At 44.4% G+C, this 19674-nt stretch overlaps 1 protein-coding gene across 1 annotated transcript in view; it reads right to left on the reverse strand.

Annotated features, from left to right (window-relative positions):
* The window catches only part of asic1b (acid-sensing (proton-gated) ion channel 1b), a gene marked incomplete at both ends in the record, with an annotated part of 183728 nt that overhangs the window by 158763 nt on the left and 5291 nt on the right, over positions 1–19674 (reverse strand). Inside the window, one exon of the mRNA XM_080846479.1 lies at positions 5686–5881. Coding sequence (XP_080702605.1) covers positions 5686–5881 — 196 coding nt within the window. The remainder of the gene's footprint in view (positions 1–5685; positions 5882–19674) is intronic.

Genomic DNA, 19674 nt, shown 5'->3' on the forward strand with positions numbered 1-19674 from the left:
GATCAGAGACACAGAGGTACTTAAAGCAGACAGTCAGATCGTCTTGTGGCTGCCATTTGATAGCTCCCCTTGACTAGATCAATTGATGGATTGATGGAGCGTTTGCTGTCTGATTAGTTGATAAATAAATGGATTGATTGTCACGGTTCTCTAATCTGCTAATTTGTGCAGCAGGCAGGTGGATCATTGAAATCACTTAACCAACCAAACAATCAAAATGAACCTTAATGATATCAAAACAAAACAATTTCTTCCTCCTTCAAAACATATGTATTCTTTTTTTCAATATCACAGTCATGGCCAGGGATCTTGCTAGCACATGCACCAGTGTTGTGTGTTGTAATATTGGGAGCAGTTCAAATGCAATTTACGGGACATACAAGCAGTGGTGTTTGAGGGCGATCTTGTTAAATCCCAAAGTGTCCTTTCTATGACTTGAGTGAAGTCAAGGGCTGCTCTATGAGGTACCAATCACCACAGGTTGTCTGGTAAGAAGAGGGATGCCAAATTCCCAATAACAGGTTTATTTATGCACACACACACATACACACCCTCATGACACACTCATGTTAAGGGTAGTGGGACAATATGATTGACAGGTCAAGGGGCATTCCGATAGGCTATTGATTATCAGTGCGATCTGGCGGAGCCGTGAAACTGTCTTTGGGGGACTGAAAACCGCCTTGTCACCTTCTGTGCACATGAACCCCATGCCCTGCCCATGGAATACTGGGAAACACAGGAGTGCTAGACCTCTCTGTGTCCCCAAGTATCGTGCGTGGCCTGCATAACAGGGGTGCGTAGCTGGACACTGCTAGGAACGGCAATCGAGACACACTCAAACACACACAGACACACACACACCTGTCCACCCTACTGCATGGAGATGATGCACAGCAGTGCAGACACACACAAACACGCAAACAGACAGACAGACAAACACACACACACACACAGACGGACACACAGACACACACACACGGAGACACAGACACATACACAGGCATACACATTCCCAGCAAGTATGGCTTCAAGTAAGGGACTCCACACCGGAGCTACAGTAAGAGTCGAGAGACCATAGATCAGAGTGCTCTTGGCCGTCATAACCAGCCCTCCCACTCATTCTATCCTCCATCCATCCTCGCTCACTAAATCAATCACACACACACACACACACTCATAACCCACAGAGGCACCTACACACAGACACAACCCACACAGACATAAACACACACACAAACATACACAAAGATGTACACACCATACACACACACACAAACACACACAAACACACACAAAGAGACGCTCACAAACACACACACATACAACCACACACACACACAGACACACACAGACACACACACACACACACACAAACACACACACACAAAGAGACACTTACATACACACATGTCCACCATCGTCTCTAACAGTATATCAGTCCTTTGGAAAGATCAGGAGCTGGGGGAATTTTCCACTGAGTGTTCCTGTGCACAGGGGACTGGTTGTGACAACGGAGCAGAAGACTAGCACAAGAGACACACACCAGCACAGGAGACACACACACATACACACACACTGGCACAGGACATACACACAAACACATGCACACAGGCATTTTGAAAAGAGAGGAGTGGTTTAGAGAGAGAACAGACAAAGAAGCATGAAGAGTGAAGAGTGACTAGGCGAATGAGAAGAGAAGACGGGAGAGAGGAAAAAGTAGACGGGAGAGAGGAGACGAAGGGAGGAAACAGGAGCGCTTCAGAAAGACAAAAGACACAAATGTAAAGATTAATTTTTTGGGCAGAAAAGAACATCAAATGAATCCTTAAGAGAAAGGGCAACACACAGACAAACACACAGACTAACACACAGACAAACACACAGAAAGAAACACAGAGAGAAACACAGACAAAACCTGTTAGCTGTGTGTTGTCAGTTGCAGAGCGCTGTGGCTTACTCATAGTATTTTTATACCCATGGCCAGGTTCACGTAAATGGCTCATCACACAGAAGATGGTAAAAGGGTAAATGTGATACAGGATACAGTTTATGTGTGTGTGTGTGTGTGTGTGTGTGTGTGTGTGTGTATGTGTGTGTGTTTGTGTATGTGTGTGTTTGTGTGACTGTGCAGTCAGCCAACTATAGTTCTCGTCAGCAGGTGCCTTGCCTTCCCTAAACAGCTTCACTGAGTGCGTCGGTGCATCGAAAGCTGAACTGGGTTTTGATACAGTCAGTTCTTTAGAAAATGAATGACTACGTCCATATACAAAATGGACTTACTGAGAAAACTTTAAATTGCAACAAATCTGCTTCATCAGTATCCATCAGTGTGTGTGTGTGTGTGTGTGTGTGTTTACGTGTGTGTCTGTGTGTGTGTGTGTGTATGCATGTGTGTTTCTGTGTGTGTGAGTGTGTGAGCGTGTGTGTGTGTGTGTGTGTGTGTGTGTGTGCATGGGTGTGTGTGTGAGTGTGTGAGCGCGTGTGTGTGCGTGTGTGTGTGTGTGTGTGTGCATGGGTGTGTGTGTGAGTGTGTGTATGAAGGCTGAGACTGCAGCCCTCCTGTGTCAAGTGTGATTTGCTCCTCAGCGACACTTTTAAAAATGAAACGTTGGCATCTAATATTGCTAACACTATTAATCACACTGGGCCTCACACTCCATCAGCACACACACACACACACCCACACATGCACACACACACACACACACACACACACACACACACATATATGCTATTTATATATACTGTATATATAAAGCAGACATGTCTGAAAGGGGCCCAATCATGGGATGGAGACAGATTTTACATGCCGTAAGAGCGCAGTGCTGAGCTATAAGTAAAGGTCCAGCAGTATGGTTCCATCAGCACAGCTAAACACACGCACGCACACAAACACACACACACACACGCACGCATGCACGCGCACACACACACACACACACAAACACACACACATACCAGTTACCAGTCTCATATAGTCACAGTAAAAGGATCAACTTGAGTATGGCTCTGAAGGGGAAGCACTGAAAGGTCGAATAAAATGATCTGAATTACACCATGAACAGCACTAGAAGTCACAGACATCACAGAATGGACATCCATACTGTAGGAGAAAACACACACACACACACACACACACACACACACAATCATGCACACACATGCACAGACTCACACAAACAGCAGACAGCAAGCCTCCCTGATCTCAAAATTGAGTGTGAGTATCCGCCTGGGAGTCAGTGAAGCTTCGCTTCAACACTGAGGTTCCACTGGGTGAGTGGACATGGAGACAGTCTCAGGCTACATTTGTGTTTCTGTTTAATGAAGAAGATATATTAGACAACCTCAGACACTCTCCCCAGAATAATTGCCCTGAAATGACAGTGAATTATAGGCCTCCTGTGACAACTAGATATTATTTTGACACCTTTCTTTGACATCAACATGAATTCCCACATGTGCAATTAACAATTACAGCAAGCTGGATATTAATAGCTCTGGCCAACCGAGCCATTACCTAAATCATTAATCTAAACATTTGACAGTATGTGTGTATGTGTGTGTGTGTGTGTGTGTGTGTGTGTGTGTGTTTCTGTGTGTATGCGTGTCTTTATGTGTGTGTGTCTATGTGTATGTGTGTGTGTGTGTGTGTGTGTGTGTGTGTGTATGTGTGTTTGTGTGTGTGTGTGTGTGTGTGTGTGTCTCTGTGTGTCATCTTCCATCTTTTGATGTTTCATCCTCACCCTTGCATCATCCTATCCAGTCCTGTTGCTACTGTGGGTCTGGCCACTCAGGTCCCTGCCAATGGTTCCCTGGTCTACTCCAACTATCTCAGTGCACAGCATTTCTCTCCCTTCGGTTCCCCTGCCTGATTCAGTACAACCCAGGGAACAGGGAACTGCGCTCTCCCACTGGGAGTTTCTAAGGCACGCCATGTCCTCTGTAATATCATGGCTGCTTTGATCTTACGGAGAATTTTAGCGTTCCAGCAGCATAATGGGAAAAGGGTGACGACGCTCTCTTTCATCAGTGCAGCAACAAAGCAACAAGGCTACTGCTGAAATATAAGGCAAGGCAAGGCAAGTTTATTTATATAGCACGTCTATTTGATGCACAGAGGCAATTGAATGTGCTTTACATGTATGAAAGAATAAGGAACAACCAAAAGAAAATTAAGACAAAGCGCCTAAGAGTGTGAAAACAATAAAAGATAAAAATATTAATAAAAATACATATAATTAAAAGAAAAAGTGCATAAAGCAGTAATTAAAAAAGAGTAATACAATTTTAAGATATGTGATACAATAACATGTAAAGTGCAGTAACAATACATTATGATCATGATTTATTCTGTGACTAACTGGAAGCTAGTATAAAGATTGGTCCTGAATTAAACTAGCGGCAGCATTTTGGAGGAGCTTCAGCTATTTAATGGTGGGGAAGACCCGTTAAGAGACCATTACAGTAGTCCACACTTCTCCTGGTCTTTGGTCTTGGCCCTGGACACCAAACCCTTGATTCTGGCTATATTTTAAGATGAAGTAAGGCAGTTTTGGTGATTCCAGGGCTGGATATGGCTGGTAAAAGTGCCAGAACACCAACATTTCGGACTTAGTTTGTGTGTGTGTGTGTGTGTGTGTGTGTGTGAGTGTGTGTGTGAGAGAGAAAAAGAGAGAAAGAGAGAGAGAGAGAGAGAGAGATAAAAAGAACAAAAAAGAGAGTGGAGAGCAGAAGTGATTCTATAAACACGTTGCCCCTAATTTTCCCTCCAGACAATGCATCATAAGTACGCTTGGCATGAGTACTTACACTCAAATTTGAGTGTGTGTGTGTTTGTGTGTGGTTGTGCGTGTGTTTGTGTGTGTGTGTGTGTGTGTGTGTGTGTTTGTGTGTGTGTGTGTGTGTGTGTGTGTGTGTGTGTGTGTGTGTGTGTGTGTGTGTGTGTGTGTGTGTGTGACTGTGTGTGTGTTTGTGTGTGTGTCTTAGCTGGATATCAGTACCAGCCTGGCTGTGTGTGACCACTGTGTTGTAACAGAGCTGTTCATACGGCGGACACAACTTCAACAGGAGGTGTGTGTGCCACAGAGGCCATTTTGTGTGTGTGGGCCTCACGGGTCATCCCCAGCGCCAACACCACAGCTCTGCGGTCAATGCTAGAGAGAGGCGTGAAAAGGAGAGGCAGCTTTTAAACGTCACAGACAGATGGTAGCGTGTGGTCTGCGGCGCATTAAACTGAAGCAGGAACAGAGGATGCCGAGGCAACCGTTCTTTCGAGGACAAATGTTTTCAAATGTGCTTTACTTGACAACGTTTTAAATGTTTTGTGTGTGTGTGTGTGTGTGTGTGTTTGCACATGTGTGTATCAGCTACTTCATTAAAACACTTGTAAACTACTAAATAGCACCTGAAAGAGAGAAATTACGTATCGGGAGTTTTAATGCCAACCAAGTATAAGGGAAACCACAGGACAAGACAGTGTTATGGAGTGTGTGTGTGTGTATGTGTGTGTGTGTGTGTGTGTGTGTGTGTGTGTGTGTGTGTGTGTGTGTGTGTATTTGTGCGTGTATGTGTGTTTTAACAAAAGCCAGGGGTGAAGGAATAGGCGTGGTCTTACACCTTCCCTGCAGTTCCACTCCAGGCCTGGGGGTGCACTGGTTGTCATATAAATGACAAGTGACTCACCACTTTGAAGTCCTCTGCACTGCACTCGGAGCCTCTGTAGTTGCAGGAGAGCAGCATGTCCTTGATGTCGTGGCCCGTGCGGTCGTAGAACTCACGCATGTTGAAGGGCCGTGGCTTGAAGCTGTGGAAGTCTGCCTTCACCTTCAGTGTCTCCAGGACGTTCTCCTCCACCATGTGAGTGTCACGGATCTCGTACCTGAGGGGCACAACGACAGCAGCCAATCAGATTTCACTTACGGGATCGACACAATGCGGAGCAATGAAGTTAATGTGCATGTTCAAAATGTTCTGGCCACAGTCCCTCCTCCTGTGTGTGAAGTGTGTGGAAAAAAACACTTTATTCTACCCAATAAATCCATCATCTTTTATTCCTTCTTTTAATGGTCACAAGCAATTACGTTAAGTAAAACCATTCGCTTTCCGACTCACATAAACATCAGCAATGACCCTAAGAAACTTGTGTTATGAGAATGGAATGCATTTTAAAGAAGGTATGTAATATCAGACGAGCGCATTTCCAATACTGTCACATCCCTGCACGTGTTTTTTCTCAAAACTGATTGCTACTGATCATCATGCTTTACATTCTTGGACATTATCTCTGCACACGGCTAAACTATTCCTAACCTTGTCGTCTTTAAACAACGTTTCAACAAGATTTGTTTCGATCCTAGGCAGTGTCAGTGATTTCTGGTTTGTTCTAACTCAGATACCCACTGACAAGGGAATGGGTCTGACCCAGCTATTATCCAGCTATGACCAAGCTATGAGAAAGGTCAACTGTGATCCTACGCAGTAAAAGTCAGGCATGATAGTCTGGAGACAGAATTACAGATTGGTCATGTTGTTAGTTCCGTCTTTTGTTTAGTTTGTTTGTCGTTGTTGCTCTTATTGTACATTGTTTCCTTTTTTATCATTTCAGTTTGACAAACATCCTTGACATCCTAGACATTAATGCTTTTACTGTACAGACAACCTTTACCTTACTACCAGTGGGGCACATATCTTCTCTCTCTCTCTATCTCTCTCTCTTTCTCTCTCTCTCTCCTTCTTTAGCTACATACATTATATATTGTATGTAACACAAGGCTATAAAACTCTACTGTCTGAGGTCAGTGCCATGTAACTGGTCCAGGTGCCAATCCATCCGTCCAGTTCCCCCCCCCCCCCCCCCCCCCGTTTTGTCCCATCCTGAATGCAGATAAACCCCCTGCTATAGGAAATTGTCTTTTATCCCAATGACATTAATCATCAGGGGATGGTGCAGTAACATACAGTATGTAATTTCATACAAAGCTGTGCATAGCTCCGCGCCAGACAACCGGCATGCATGAGGGGATGTTTCTGACGCGTGTAACTGAGCCGGGGCAATGCGGTAAAGGGTTGTTGGTGCCGTTAAACGATTACAGTAACGTGACTGTGATGCACACACACAACCACACACTGCCAGTTGCACACACCCCCCGGTCTCCAATCCCCCACCTCTGGGCTGCCGCAGTGGACGAGCTTAATTTCCCCACCCTGATTCTCCCACAGCCCTCCAACTGTACAAGGGTGGGGGGTGGGGTGGGGGGGACATGACAGGATGACAGGCAGGGCTAACAGATCTCAGGGTGGGGAGCACATGGGGGGGGGGGGGGGGGGGGGGGGTTCAGTGGGGCATGGAGGTGACCACACCACAGGGAAATGGTGACTGGAGGTGTGAAGTGTGGGATTGTATTTTCTTCATTTTCTCTTCAAGTACTTTGCTAGTACTTTGCACACACACAAGTGTTGAGACATTGATTGTGAGGCAGAGAGATGGCACAGACCACCGGAGTAGGATGGTCAATGGAGGTGTGAAGTGTTGTTGAATGTGGCTGCTGTTCATGCGGGTGTAAAAGCACATACAGCCACTACTCAGTCTTACTTAAGGCCTTAGGTGAATGGTTGATCTGGAGATTGAAGCCTCAGGATGATATACTTACACGCACCAGTATCACAAGCAGATCCCCCTCTAACTAAGTCATTCCACCACACATGTTGTGTGCTATTCAATACGTTTACTGTTACTAGATGAGACTGGTAACTGGTGTGTGTGTGTGTGTGTGTGTGTGTGTGTGTGTGTGTGTGTGTGTGTGTGTGTGTGTGTGTGTGTTTTTCACTGAATGACAGAGAGGAGACAGGATGGGTGTGTGAGATGAATACTTGATTCATTTACTGTCTATTTTATACTTTTGGAGTGCCCAAGGCATTGTGTGGAACTACACAAACACACACACACACACACACACACACACACACACACACACTTTATTCTGACAGACAGACAGACAGACATAAATTCTGACTTCCTGATTGACAGCTAAAGAAAGTGAGAGTGTATCCTTCATAGGTCAAGGGTGAGGAAGGCCTCTGATCGGTCAGATATGGACTGTCTCCATGTTGTCAGCCAGAGAGAGCAGAACACAGAGATGCCTCCTCTCTATTGGATAATTTCCGTACACGCACACGCACACACATGCACATCACACAGACACACACACATGCACACACACACACACACATACACACACACACACACACACACTCACACGCACTCACACACACACTCACACAAACACACACACTTGCACACACACACACACATACACACACACAGACACTCACACGCAATCACACACACACACACGCACTCCCTCACACGCACTCACACAAACACACACACATGCACACACACACACGCACGTGCCATCCACACATATACACACAGCTGTGTTGATTCTGAGGGACGGTGAATACTGTGCTTCACACCTGTACAGACACTTCACTTTAAGTTTGTGTTAAGCCACTACACACACATACACACATGCACAAACACACACAAACACACACACACACACTCTATCTTGCTTTCTCTATCACTCTCTATCGCACACACAGACATACTGTATATACTCTCTCTCATACACTAATACCCACACAATACACACACTCACTTACATGCACACTCAAAAACACACTCACACACACATTCTCACAATACAGTGCTGATTGCAAAGTGGAGAGGAGGGCCTTTTTGCTCTGCGGCTGGGAGATGACATCACCCTAAGTCATCAGAAACCTCCTAGTGTTTTTCTCACCCCAGCAATCAGACACATGCGTGGAGTACATGACAGAGAGAGAGCGAGAGAGAGAGAAAGAGATAGGGGGAATGAGAGAGAGAGAGGAAACAAAGGAGGGGGTGCAAGATGGAAAGACACAGAGATAGAAAGAGAGCAAGAGATAATGAGATGGAGCAAGCAAGAGAGAGGGGGACAGAGAGAAAGAGAGAGAACAAGAGAAAACCAGGAGCAGGAAAAGGAATGGAAGGAAGAGACAGAGAACTAGAAAGATGGAGATAATGAGAGGGTGCATGGGAGAGATAGAAAGTAAGCCAGAGAGAGAAAAATGAAAAGACAGAGGTTATCAGTTGAGCAAGGGAGAGAGAGACACACAGAAAGAGATAGCGAGAGCAAGAGGAAAAGAGGGAGAGAGAGACACAGAAAGAGCTAGAGAGAGAGAGATGATTAGGAGCGAGGGGGGGTAAAAAACAGAAAGAGAGGCTGGTGATTTCTAGCAGCCAGTAGACGGCCACGCTTAAACAAGGCCACTTCAGCAGGTCAGCTGTGCTGACAGCCCCAGCAGTCTGGTTGCTTTTAAACAAGCACTGGATTGAATGTGCTGGAAATGGCTCTGCTCTATCCACCTCTATCCTCTACCTGACTGGAGAGGCAGAGAGTGGGCCATTTTGTAAAAGGGGCTAATTAGAAACATTAGCATCAAAGCTCCAGGGTCTCTGATGTTAATCGTAAACACTCTCAGACCAAGAGTGAAGGTTGAGAAAGCACATTTGCAGAACTAGAGGCATATCTCCTCGTTTTCTCATATTTAAGCTCAGAGGTGTTCTGGTTAGTTGTGATTACAGCTAATTAAGGGTGCAGTCAGTCATATTCATTTGAATACTTTAAATCTGTAACATTTGATTCATCTCTCCTGATATACCACCAGTTATTAGAGCTGTACACAGTCTTTTTTTTCTGAGAAAAGCAATCTGGTCTTTGGTCTCTAGCTTCCCTGGTTTGTAAATGGGACAAAATCAAATGACTTGGTCCTGTGACGTTTAACCAGTTCTGATAAAAGGAGGTGTACGATGAACTGGGACAATAACCTGCCTGTCGATCATGTGTCTTAGCCAAGGGTCGAAACAAGGGGGGGGAGGGGCTATGGTAAGGACACCAGAGGACGGCCATTTGTTTTATTTGGCTTTTGACTTTGAAAATAACTAATTTTGGAGTCTGTTACGTCAGTTGAAATTTTAAAGGCTGTTTCTATTTCAGCATGAGACTATTTCAATGTTTTCCATCCCATGTTGCTGTGACCATCTGCGAATTGTTTGGTTTTAATAACGGCTTCATTATTGCACATCATGGCGCCCCCCTATCCCCCAACAAATATATTCCATACGGTTCATCCACATTCACTAATGACTAGTTATGGAATACAAAAAGATTTCATCATGGCCATCTTAAGGCAGGGCCTAAAACACTATTTAAACAACACATGTAGTAAATGTTGCACTTATGGAACAAAAGGAAGCAGAAGAAAAAGCATTAAAAACATCCAAGCTTCGCCTGATGGCTGATAAACCTATGAGCAGCAGAATCTCATTAGTATGATAGAGGGTCCTCTGAAAAGCACACCAACACACAGATGCTGGCCCTGGACCAGCTGATCAGCGTGTTTACCTGGCTTGCGTAATAGTTTGCTGTTCTTCACCCTGCCGGGGCTTAATGCGATTATAGTGACGAGATTGTGAACCAAAACAAAACTTGATTTAGGCTCGGTTCCTGTTAGCCCTGGCTCGGAGAGAGCTCCCAGACTCACACGGGGAGTCTGGGAAGACTAATTCATTCATGCCAAGCCTAATGGATTGGGACTGAGCGGTTGGAAACAGCGTCTGTTATTAAAAGCTGCCCAAAAGGCCCCCATCCCATCTTTCAGCTTGCATGAAACAGCTCTCAATTTAACCCTAATCAAATTCAACACTCCTCTCAGAGGGTCAGTGCCTCTCAGCTTATGGTGCCTACTGTACTGGTAAAGGATGAATCCTGAGAGAGAGAGAGAGAGAGAGAGAGAGAGAGAGAGAGAGGGAGGAAGAAAGATGCATAGCCGTTGGAGAGGGGATGTGCTTCTTCTAAATGAGAAAAGGTTCAAAAAGGTCTTTGATTGCGGGCAAACGGCCCACTCATAATTAATCTGCTCCAGAAAGGGTACGGCTTTCTGACAACCCACAGCACCCCACCTCTCGCTAAATCCTCGCGATGACCACCTAATTGGTCATGTTTCTCAAGAGAAAAAAACAACTCACTGAGTTTCCACCTCTATGTACAGCAGTGATGCACAGAATCCCTAAACTAAACTACAGGTGTACTGAATCCTTACACCAGGAATGCACAACCACAATTCAAATACAGGCTCAACACTGCGACATGGTGTAGCTATCTCTCCCTCTCCCTCTCTCTCTCTCTCTCTCCCTCTCCCTTTCCCTTTCCCTCTCCCTCTCTCTCTCTCTCTCCCCCTCTCCCTCTCCCTCTCCCTCTCTCTATCCCTCTCCCTCTCCCTCTCCCTCTCCCTCTCCTTCTCCCTCTCCCTCTCCTTCTCCCTCTCCCTCTCCCTCTCCCTCTCCCTCTCCCTCTCCCTCGCAGTGCATTAAGGCCTCAGCAGTGTATGAGTGAGCTGAATAACCTGATCAGGGAGCTATTCACAAGTCTTAAAGAATTTGGACATTTCGAGTACAGACCAAAGGGGTCAGCGGTCTTACTCTTTTATCTTCAGCTGAGCCGTCAACATAGGTCACGTTTCTAAAGACAGGTCTCAGTGGTTTGTCACCTTTGCATGGAGCCTCCCTCCATCTGCCTCTCTTCTTTTTCTCCCTCTGTCTCTCTCCTTCCCTACATCTCTCTCTTCCTCCCTCCATATCTCTCCTTCCCCCCTCCATATCTCTCCTTCCCACCATCTCTCTCTCTCTACCTCCATCTCCATCTATCTCCCCCTCTGTCTCTCTCTCTCTCTCTCTCCCTCTGTCCCTCTACCTGCCTCCATCTCTCTCCCTCCCTCTCTCCCTCTCTCTCCCTCTGCCTCTGCCTCTGCTTCCTCCTCATGTTCACATCTTTCCTGGGCTTTGCCTATAGGGCAACGCTCAATTATCTATGCATGAGTCTGGGACTCTGACTTCCTTGTCCTGCATCTACAGCTAGCGCTGCTTAGGTCTGGTCAATCAATGCTTTCCACACACTTCTGGATTTTCTCTGTGAGAGAGGCCGCTGCTAAAAAAAAAAGGCGAGAGTCTCGACCAAAGAGCAGGTTTATTTAAAATGAGAAAAAAATGCCTGAAATAGCCTGTAGTCCTGTGCTTATCATAGCCACACAGGATTCCAAATCCAAACAACTCAGTCCAATCAAATCGGTCTGAAAGGATCACATTACAACGTGCCAACATGTCTTGAGTGTTAAATCTGCTATTGAGAGTCTGTGTACGGGAAAGATGAGCAAAACTCTCTCCCGGGCTGATGAGAACCTGCTGTAAGATGCTAAGGATCTGATTCAGTGAGTCAGCCGCTCTGAACTTACTTCGCATGGCTTTGATTAAGTAGGCAAAACTTAATTGAATTGGACCCCGAGCTTCCAAGCGTCTTAAGGTGCAAGCGAGCTGCCAAGAGAGCACTTAAGCTGCAGTGTTCAAGTTGTCTCTCTCTCTCATACATACACACACATGCACGCACACACAAACACACACACACAGTGTGTACACCAACACACACACACCAAAACACACACAGAGAGCTTAAACCCATACACACGCAGACACACACGCAGACACACACACACATACACGCCTTGGGCATCCTAGCTTTAGCTGAAGCAGCGACCGTGGCAACAATAAGCTTTAATATCAGGCCCTGTGCGCCTCCCCAAAGCCATGTGAGCATCGGGAGGTGAGACGGGGAGGTGGGGGAGTGAGGGAGGGAGGCGATGCACAATTGGATTAGGGGCTCACAGCACTTTCATTTCCAGATGAAAGGTTAAGAAGGGAAGAAACTGCATCTGCATTCTCCCCACCTCCTGCTCCTTCGCTCATGCAGTAGGAAAAATATGCTCCTTCTCGCTCTTCTTCTCTCTCTCTCGCTCTCTCTCTCTCTCTCTCTCTTTCTTTTTCTACCTCCATGCAGGCCTTCCAGATTATCATGGCCATGCTCTAATACAGCCACGTTCAAAGTCCGCCTGACTCCACATGGCCTTGGTCCACAAACAAACACGCTACTGTGAGATATTGCTAAGCTGGGGGAATGAACTGTCACCCACTCACTTATTGGCTAAGGCTTAAGAAGTAAAAGCATTTGGGTGCATGTGTGTGTGTGTTTTGGTCTGTGTGTGTGTGTGTGTGTATGTGTGTGTGTGTGTGTGTGTGAGAGTGTGTGTGTGTGTGTGTGTGTGTCTTTGTGCGTGAGTGAATGTGCGTGAGTTCATGTGTGTGTGTCTGTGTGTGTGTGTGTGTGTGTGTGTGTGTGTGTGAATGTGCGTTAGTGAATGTGTGTGTGTGTGTGTGTGTGTGTGTGTGTGTGTGTGTGTGTGTGTGTGTGTGTGCGTGTGTGTGTCTCTGAGAGAAGGACTTTTCTGTTGCTGTCTGAAGAAAGGCTGTAAACCATGAGACAATTAGAGCCTTAATTAAAGCCTCTGCTTTTCCCTGTTGCTCTGAGGACTGATGTCTCTATATCTGGAGATTTGGTTAATTGCATTTCCATTGCACAACCATTTGAGTGTGTGTGTGTGTGTGCGTGCGTGTATGTGTGTATGTATGTGTGCACGTGGTACCCTTTGTCTTTATATAAACACTGCCCAGTAACAATTTTCATTACATCAGTAATTGTTGCAAAGTAGCTGCACAATGAATAATTGTGACATATATTGGAACTAATTATGCAGACACATCACTGTGTTACTTCATACTCACATAATTTGGCAGTATGTATCTGTATATATGTATGTATGTGTGACGTACTGGGGAAGGAGTGTGGCTTTGTGATTCATTTTCCTTGCAGCATATGTATACACATTGTATGCTTGCATCATTATATTATTACATTCCAGTAATTATAACAACTATCCATGTATTGTTATACAACGTTTTATTACGACACTGTTGTGCCACATAATAATGCAATCACATGGTCACGTGATTGCTACCATATTAGGTGCTATATAAAGCACACCAAGGGTCTATCTATGGGGAGAAACATTGTTGTGTTTCTGGGGAATCATTCTAGTGATTTCCATTGTGTCCCCTATGGCAACTGTGCAGAGATTCCCTTCTTTGAACACATCGACACCTCAGTGTTGCTTGCTTTACTATCAGAGCTGCTTTCACTGCCAAATCTGAAGATTCCTCTGTCTGTCATCGGATCCCCAACAGTGGAGTCAGACGCCTCCGTCTCCTCAGCAGACAGGAGTTTATTAATACAAGCCAAGCAGGAATGTTCCGCTCCATCCAGCCGCAACACATGAAGATGAGATGAAGTTCAAAGAGAGACAAAGAAATCAGTCATAATTGTTCTAGCAAATAGAAAGCAGCGAGAACTAAGGAGTATCAGAGAAACCTGTGTGTGAGAGAGAGAGTCGCGCACAGAGCGACTCTGCGTGAGTGTGTTTCCACTGAATGACAGAGAGGAGACAGGATGGATGTGTGAGATGAATACATGGATTAATCTACTGTCTATTCTCAGTTTATATATTTTATTCTTTTGTGCCCAAGGCATGGTGAGGAACCACACACACACACACACACACACACACACACACACACACACACACACACACACACACACACACACAATCACACTGTGTTCAGACAGACAGACAGACATTCTGACTGACTGATTGACAGCTACAGAAAGTGAGAATCCTTTATAGGTCAAGGGTGAGGGGAATTATCACAAGAAACACCTGCCTCTGATCGGTCAGATTGGGACTTTAGTTTAGAGGGTTTTAGATCTGGAAGTGTTGAGGTGTAAATCTGTCTCCATGTCGTCAGACAGAGAGAGCAGAACACAGGGATGCCTCCTCTCTATTGGATCATTTCCGCTCTCTGCCCTCAGGACAGAAGCCATGCGGTAAAGGAGAAAACCCTCTAGGCAATGTGTGTCTGTGTGTTTGTGTGTGTGTGTGTGTGTGTGTGTGTGTGTGTGTGTGTGTGTGTGTGTGTGTGTGTGTGTGCGCGTGCGTGTGTGTGTGTGTTTGTGTGTGTGTTGTTTGCAAGGGTACGTGCGAAGTTCGAGATTGTGCGAATCAGATGGAGAGAGAAAACAGGGTCATGTGTGTATATGTGTCAGTGTGCTTCAGAAGAAAAGAAAAGAAAGGAAAAGAAAAGAGGAGAGGATGAGAGTGTGAGAGAGCAAGGTAATGTGATAGATGCGGAGGTCAGGGGTTAAGGACGGAGCTTCAGATGGGAATGGAGATGTCTGTTGTGCCCGTGTGTGCTGCTGCTGATGCTACATGCCCACAGGGCCTAGGGCTCAAGAGCACCAATCAATACCACTAAAAATACCACTCCACTGATGGATAATGAACAGCTCTCTGTCTCTCTCTCTCTCTCTCTCTCTTTCTTTCTCTCACTCTCTCTCTCTTGGAAAGAGGGACAGGTTGACCCCACATTTTACCCTTGTCAAAGCACACATACACAAGGTTCGCTTCTTACGCACATTACTTCTTACGCACATATACAGACAGAGAGGCATCAGCACTTAAGAAATAAAAGTTACACAGAAACACAGAAAAAGCCATGTTTCAGTACACAAAGGCATATGATTCATACAAAGGTATTCATTAAAGATTGATTAATAAACACACATTCTTAGAGATTAGTCAGAGATTGACAATTATTTCTATCAAACACACATTTAGGCCCTAATACATACATCAGTACAAAACTCTAATTGGAAAGAGAGGTACGTATCTGCATGCCACGAGCAAAGGAATATACAGCGACTAGCAGGTGTCACGCAAAACCTGTCCATCTGTTTGGAGTGAGCATCACAGATGGAAAAATTTCAAGGAAGGGAGGATTTCACTACATGTATGTGTTTGAAGCAGGTAATACCACACACAGCCCCACACTAACATAGGTACTGTGGAGACAACCGTAGGCCTAAATATGCATGTGTGTAAACATGAGAACAATAACAGCATTGATGGTCTTGTAAAAATGAAAACCCAATCCAAGCCCCCTGTGAAGGCAGGGCTTAGGGCAGCAGAGACACAGCAGATCTCAGACCAGGGCTAGTTAGAAGACAACGACTGTACACGAGGCTGAATCTGGGTTTCCATCCAACTTTTGACCATTGAAGTTGACATAAAATCTTCTAATGCGATTAAAATCAGGGTATAATGCGACTAATGTTGATGAAAACAGGTTTATTCACATAAATGTCTTTTTTTCCCATAAATATTTAGCTTTTTTTTACCAGGTGGTTGCATTGAAGTTGCCCTGACAACCATACATTTTGATCCCACAGCTGTTGGCAACTTCTCCTTTTATAAGGAGAGTGTCTACTTTTAATTCACATAACACAGTTTATGGAAATCCACAGCTACTGTTTGCATTTGTTTTCAATGTAAGAGTTCCAGACTATCTTACTTTCTCATGATGACCACAATCTCATTTCAGATCATACTGTATGTACTGAATAATCTCAATACACAATGCAATTTTCAAACAAGTACACAATTTTTGCAAGTTGCTAACCATAACCCTACAAACTCTAGGTACACATGTATAATACGGATGGTTAACTTGTAACGGTAGGTGTACTAATGTATTTAAGACATGTTCTAAGGAAGTCATAAGGATTGCATTGTATATAAGTACACTTACGCTATGCGCATTTCATTGATTAAACAATTAACTTAACACAAAATGGACATGTAAGTACTTTCTGTTTCAGGTTACTAGTGATAGCCCTCACCTCAAATCTAACCATAAAAGGTAACAACATGTACTGCAATTGGAAGTACATTGCACCCCAATGCTTTATCATTAAGTGCAGACTTCCATACGGGCACTTAAAATAACGAGGGGCCATGACAGGTCTTGACCCTGACTTGTCATGCAGTTAGTGTTAAGGCCTGTGGAGGATTTAGTGTGAAGCATACATTTAAAAGCTGCATAGAATAGCACTGAACACACACTCCTCCAGTACGAGGGTCCCCAGAATCCCCACACACTCACTCACTCCCTCCTTTCCTCCCTCCCTAACTAACTCACTACTTTCCTCACTCACACACTCACTCCCCCTCTCCCTCCCTAACTCACTCACTCACACCCTCACTCACTCACTGCCTCCCTCCGTCCCTCACTCACACCTCCCTCCCTCACTCACTCACTCATACGCTCACTGCCTCCCTCCCTTCCTCATTTACCCACTCACTCACTCACTCACACATCCACTCAGTCACTCACATACCCACTCACTCACTCACTCACACACTCACTGCCTCCCTCCCTCCTCCCTCACTCATACCCTTAATTTCTGCTGCCAGCTTTTACCTCTCAGTAATATCTTCAGGTAATCAGCTGGCCGTTAAATCAAATTATTTCTGAGAGGTTAATGCATTCAGGCCTTTTTAATATGAGGGGTCTTAAAACTCAACAACATGGCAGAGGAGAGGCTTTGCGCTAAGCTGTCTGACTGAATGACTCAGCTGTTCAGTGAAGGGATGTCGCTCCCTTTCCCATCCCACACAGAGGTGCAGAGCTGATGGCTACACCCCTGGTAAGTTTGCCTGTTGCTGTATAATAATTTACACTGGAGATATTAATATTCAAAGGGTACATGACCCTGAGAAATAGTTTGGGACAAGGCTAGAGGCTTAGGATGACATCCCAGACACAGAGTTATATTTCCACTTAATAACGGTCTCAAGGCCCAAGGCTGGCAAGAAACAGGTCAATTAGGGGCAAATACACGTACACACACAGGTAATCCACCAATCCAAATTCCACGAGACATAACAGGTTATAGCAAGTAGCAGAACAACCTAGTGACGCACACAATGGTACACAAGCTCTGTGAGCTTTCCCATCAGAAACAAGACTTCCCTATAAAATATGAAATAATTGGAAACAGGCCAGGTAATTAGGCACAGAGGAAGACAATTGACAGGATAATTAGTAATTAGCAGAGTGGTCCAAAGCAGTTTGTCTACATAAAGTGGAAGGTAAACACTGCATTCAGGATGTGTTGTGGACATACTCTACTCTGAGTCTTATCTGACAAAGCCCATACATCTTCAGGACAGTTAGCTTAAGCTCTGTCAATGATGTTCTTGCATTTGAGTCACATTAAGCCAACAGAGACTGAGCACAAACTCAAAAAGCACATTTCCTAACAGACACTCAGTGGGGATAATATTTACTTGGAGAGTTACGGTGCCCATCCTATCTGACACCACAATCAGAGGTGTAGGCTACTGAATTCACACGACAAGGACACTTGTGACTCACTCTGAATGAGGTCAGGCTCTGAAGGTCTTTCATCAACCCTTCATCGACGTAAGCAGAGACTGAGCACACTGTCTGTGAGACCTGCTCAGTGGAGATAACATCTTCATTTACTCATTTAGCAGAAGCTAGGTCCAAAGAAACTAACAGTAACAGCACGCATTTCCTTGGTAGGTGTGTTCCCTGGGTATCAAGCCCATGATCTTGCTGTTGTATATTCCTCTACCAGTTGAACCACAGGAACCCAATTTCATATTATAATGAATCTTTTATGAAACATAATTAACAATATTTATTCTAATTAATATTGTATAGAACATAATTAAGAACATTTATTTGAAGAGTTATGGTACCCATCAGAGAAGCACTTATGATTCACTTGACTGAGACACCTCTGATCCGCTCTGCAGGAGGACAGACTCTGAAGGAGCATGACAGAAAGCTAGACCAGTTTTAATTACTATAAAAAATAACTTTGGTTCAACATCTGTTGTTTTTAAATTTGCTATATAAATAAACTTGACATATAAGACCTACCATCAACTCTGTCACTCTTCTAAATAAAGTCTCCGTATAAACGCCTCCGTATCTCCACCTCACTATTAATCTGTGCCAGAATTCTACTGGGCTGCCAAACTTGACATTTGCATTTCATATTTTTCCCAGAGATATTATTGCTGATGAACTATTTTTAACATTGTAAGTTGCAAGAAGCACAACAGTGATAATTGATTCCAGTAATTAAACTGTTTTTGTAATGTGTGTACTCTGTGATTTTAACAAAATCATATTTAGAAATAATTCAACTTTGTGAAATAGACACTCACTAGCACAGCGTGTTATAAAAGTAAGCCCAATATATTAGCCTGTTTCATTTCACCCATACCCCCTATGCTAATTTGATTAATATTTCAATATTTCTGCATATATACGAGATACACGGTACTGTCAAACTCATGCTGAAAATCCAGGGGGAAAATTCCAGAGTTCAGTTCTTCTGAGCGAGCTCATTTAAAAAAGAATCATTAAAAGGTTTCAGGTTAAAGGCACAATATGCAACAATTATGCTTCAGGATTAGGGTTAGGATAAGCAGTTTAACCTTAAAATAACAGCTTAAAAAAAATTGGGGCGCTACAATGACTTTTAATATGGAGAATTGCGTCCGTGCCAATGGCATAGCAGGGTCGATGGGCATATAACTGCCTTCTGTAGTTTTGCCTGCCGATGCCCGCCGACCTGACTTTGATTACCTTCTGCCGATCTAGTAAGTAGCTTATTTGCCGTCTTGCTTAGTCTTGTGTTGCACATGATTGATGTTTGACTGTGTAAGGACAGTCGTTGAGTAATTAGTTTGTCAAAATGTCAAAGTCAGCACATTTCAAGAGATTTCGTTAGTTTTAGCTGCTAGCATACC

This window comes from Sprattus sprattus (assembly GCF_963457725.1).
Source record: "Sprattus sprattus genome assembly, chromosome: 10".
Classification (NCBI taxonomy): Eukaryota; Metazoa; Chordata; class Actinopteri; order Clupeiformes; family Clupeidae; genus Sprattus; species Sprattus sprattus.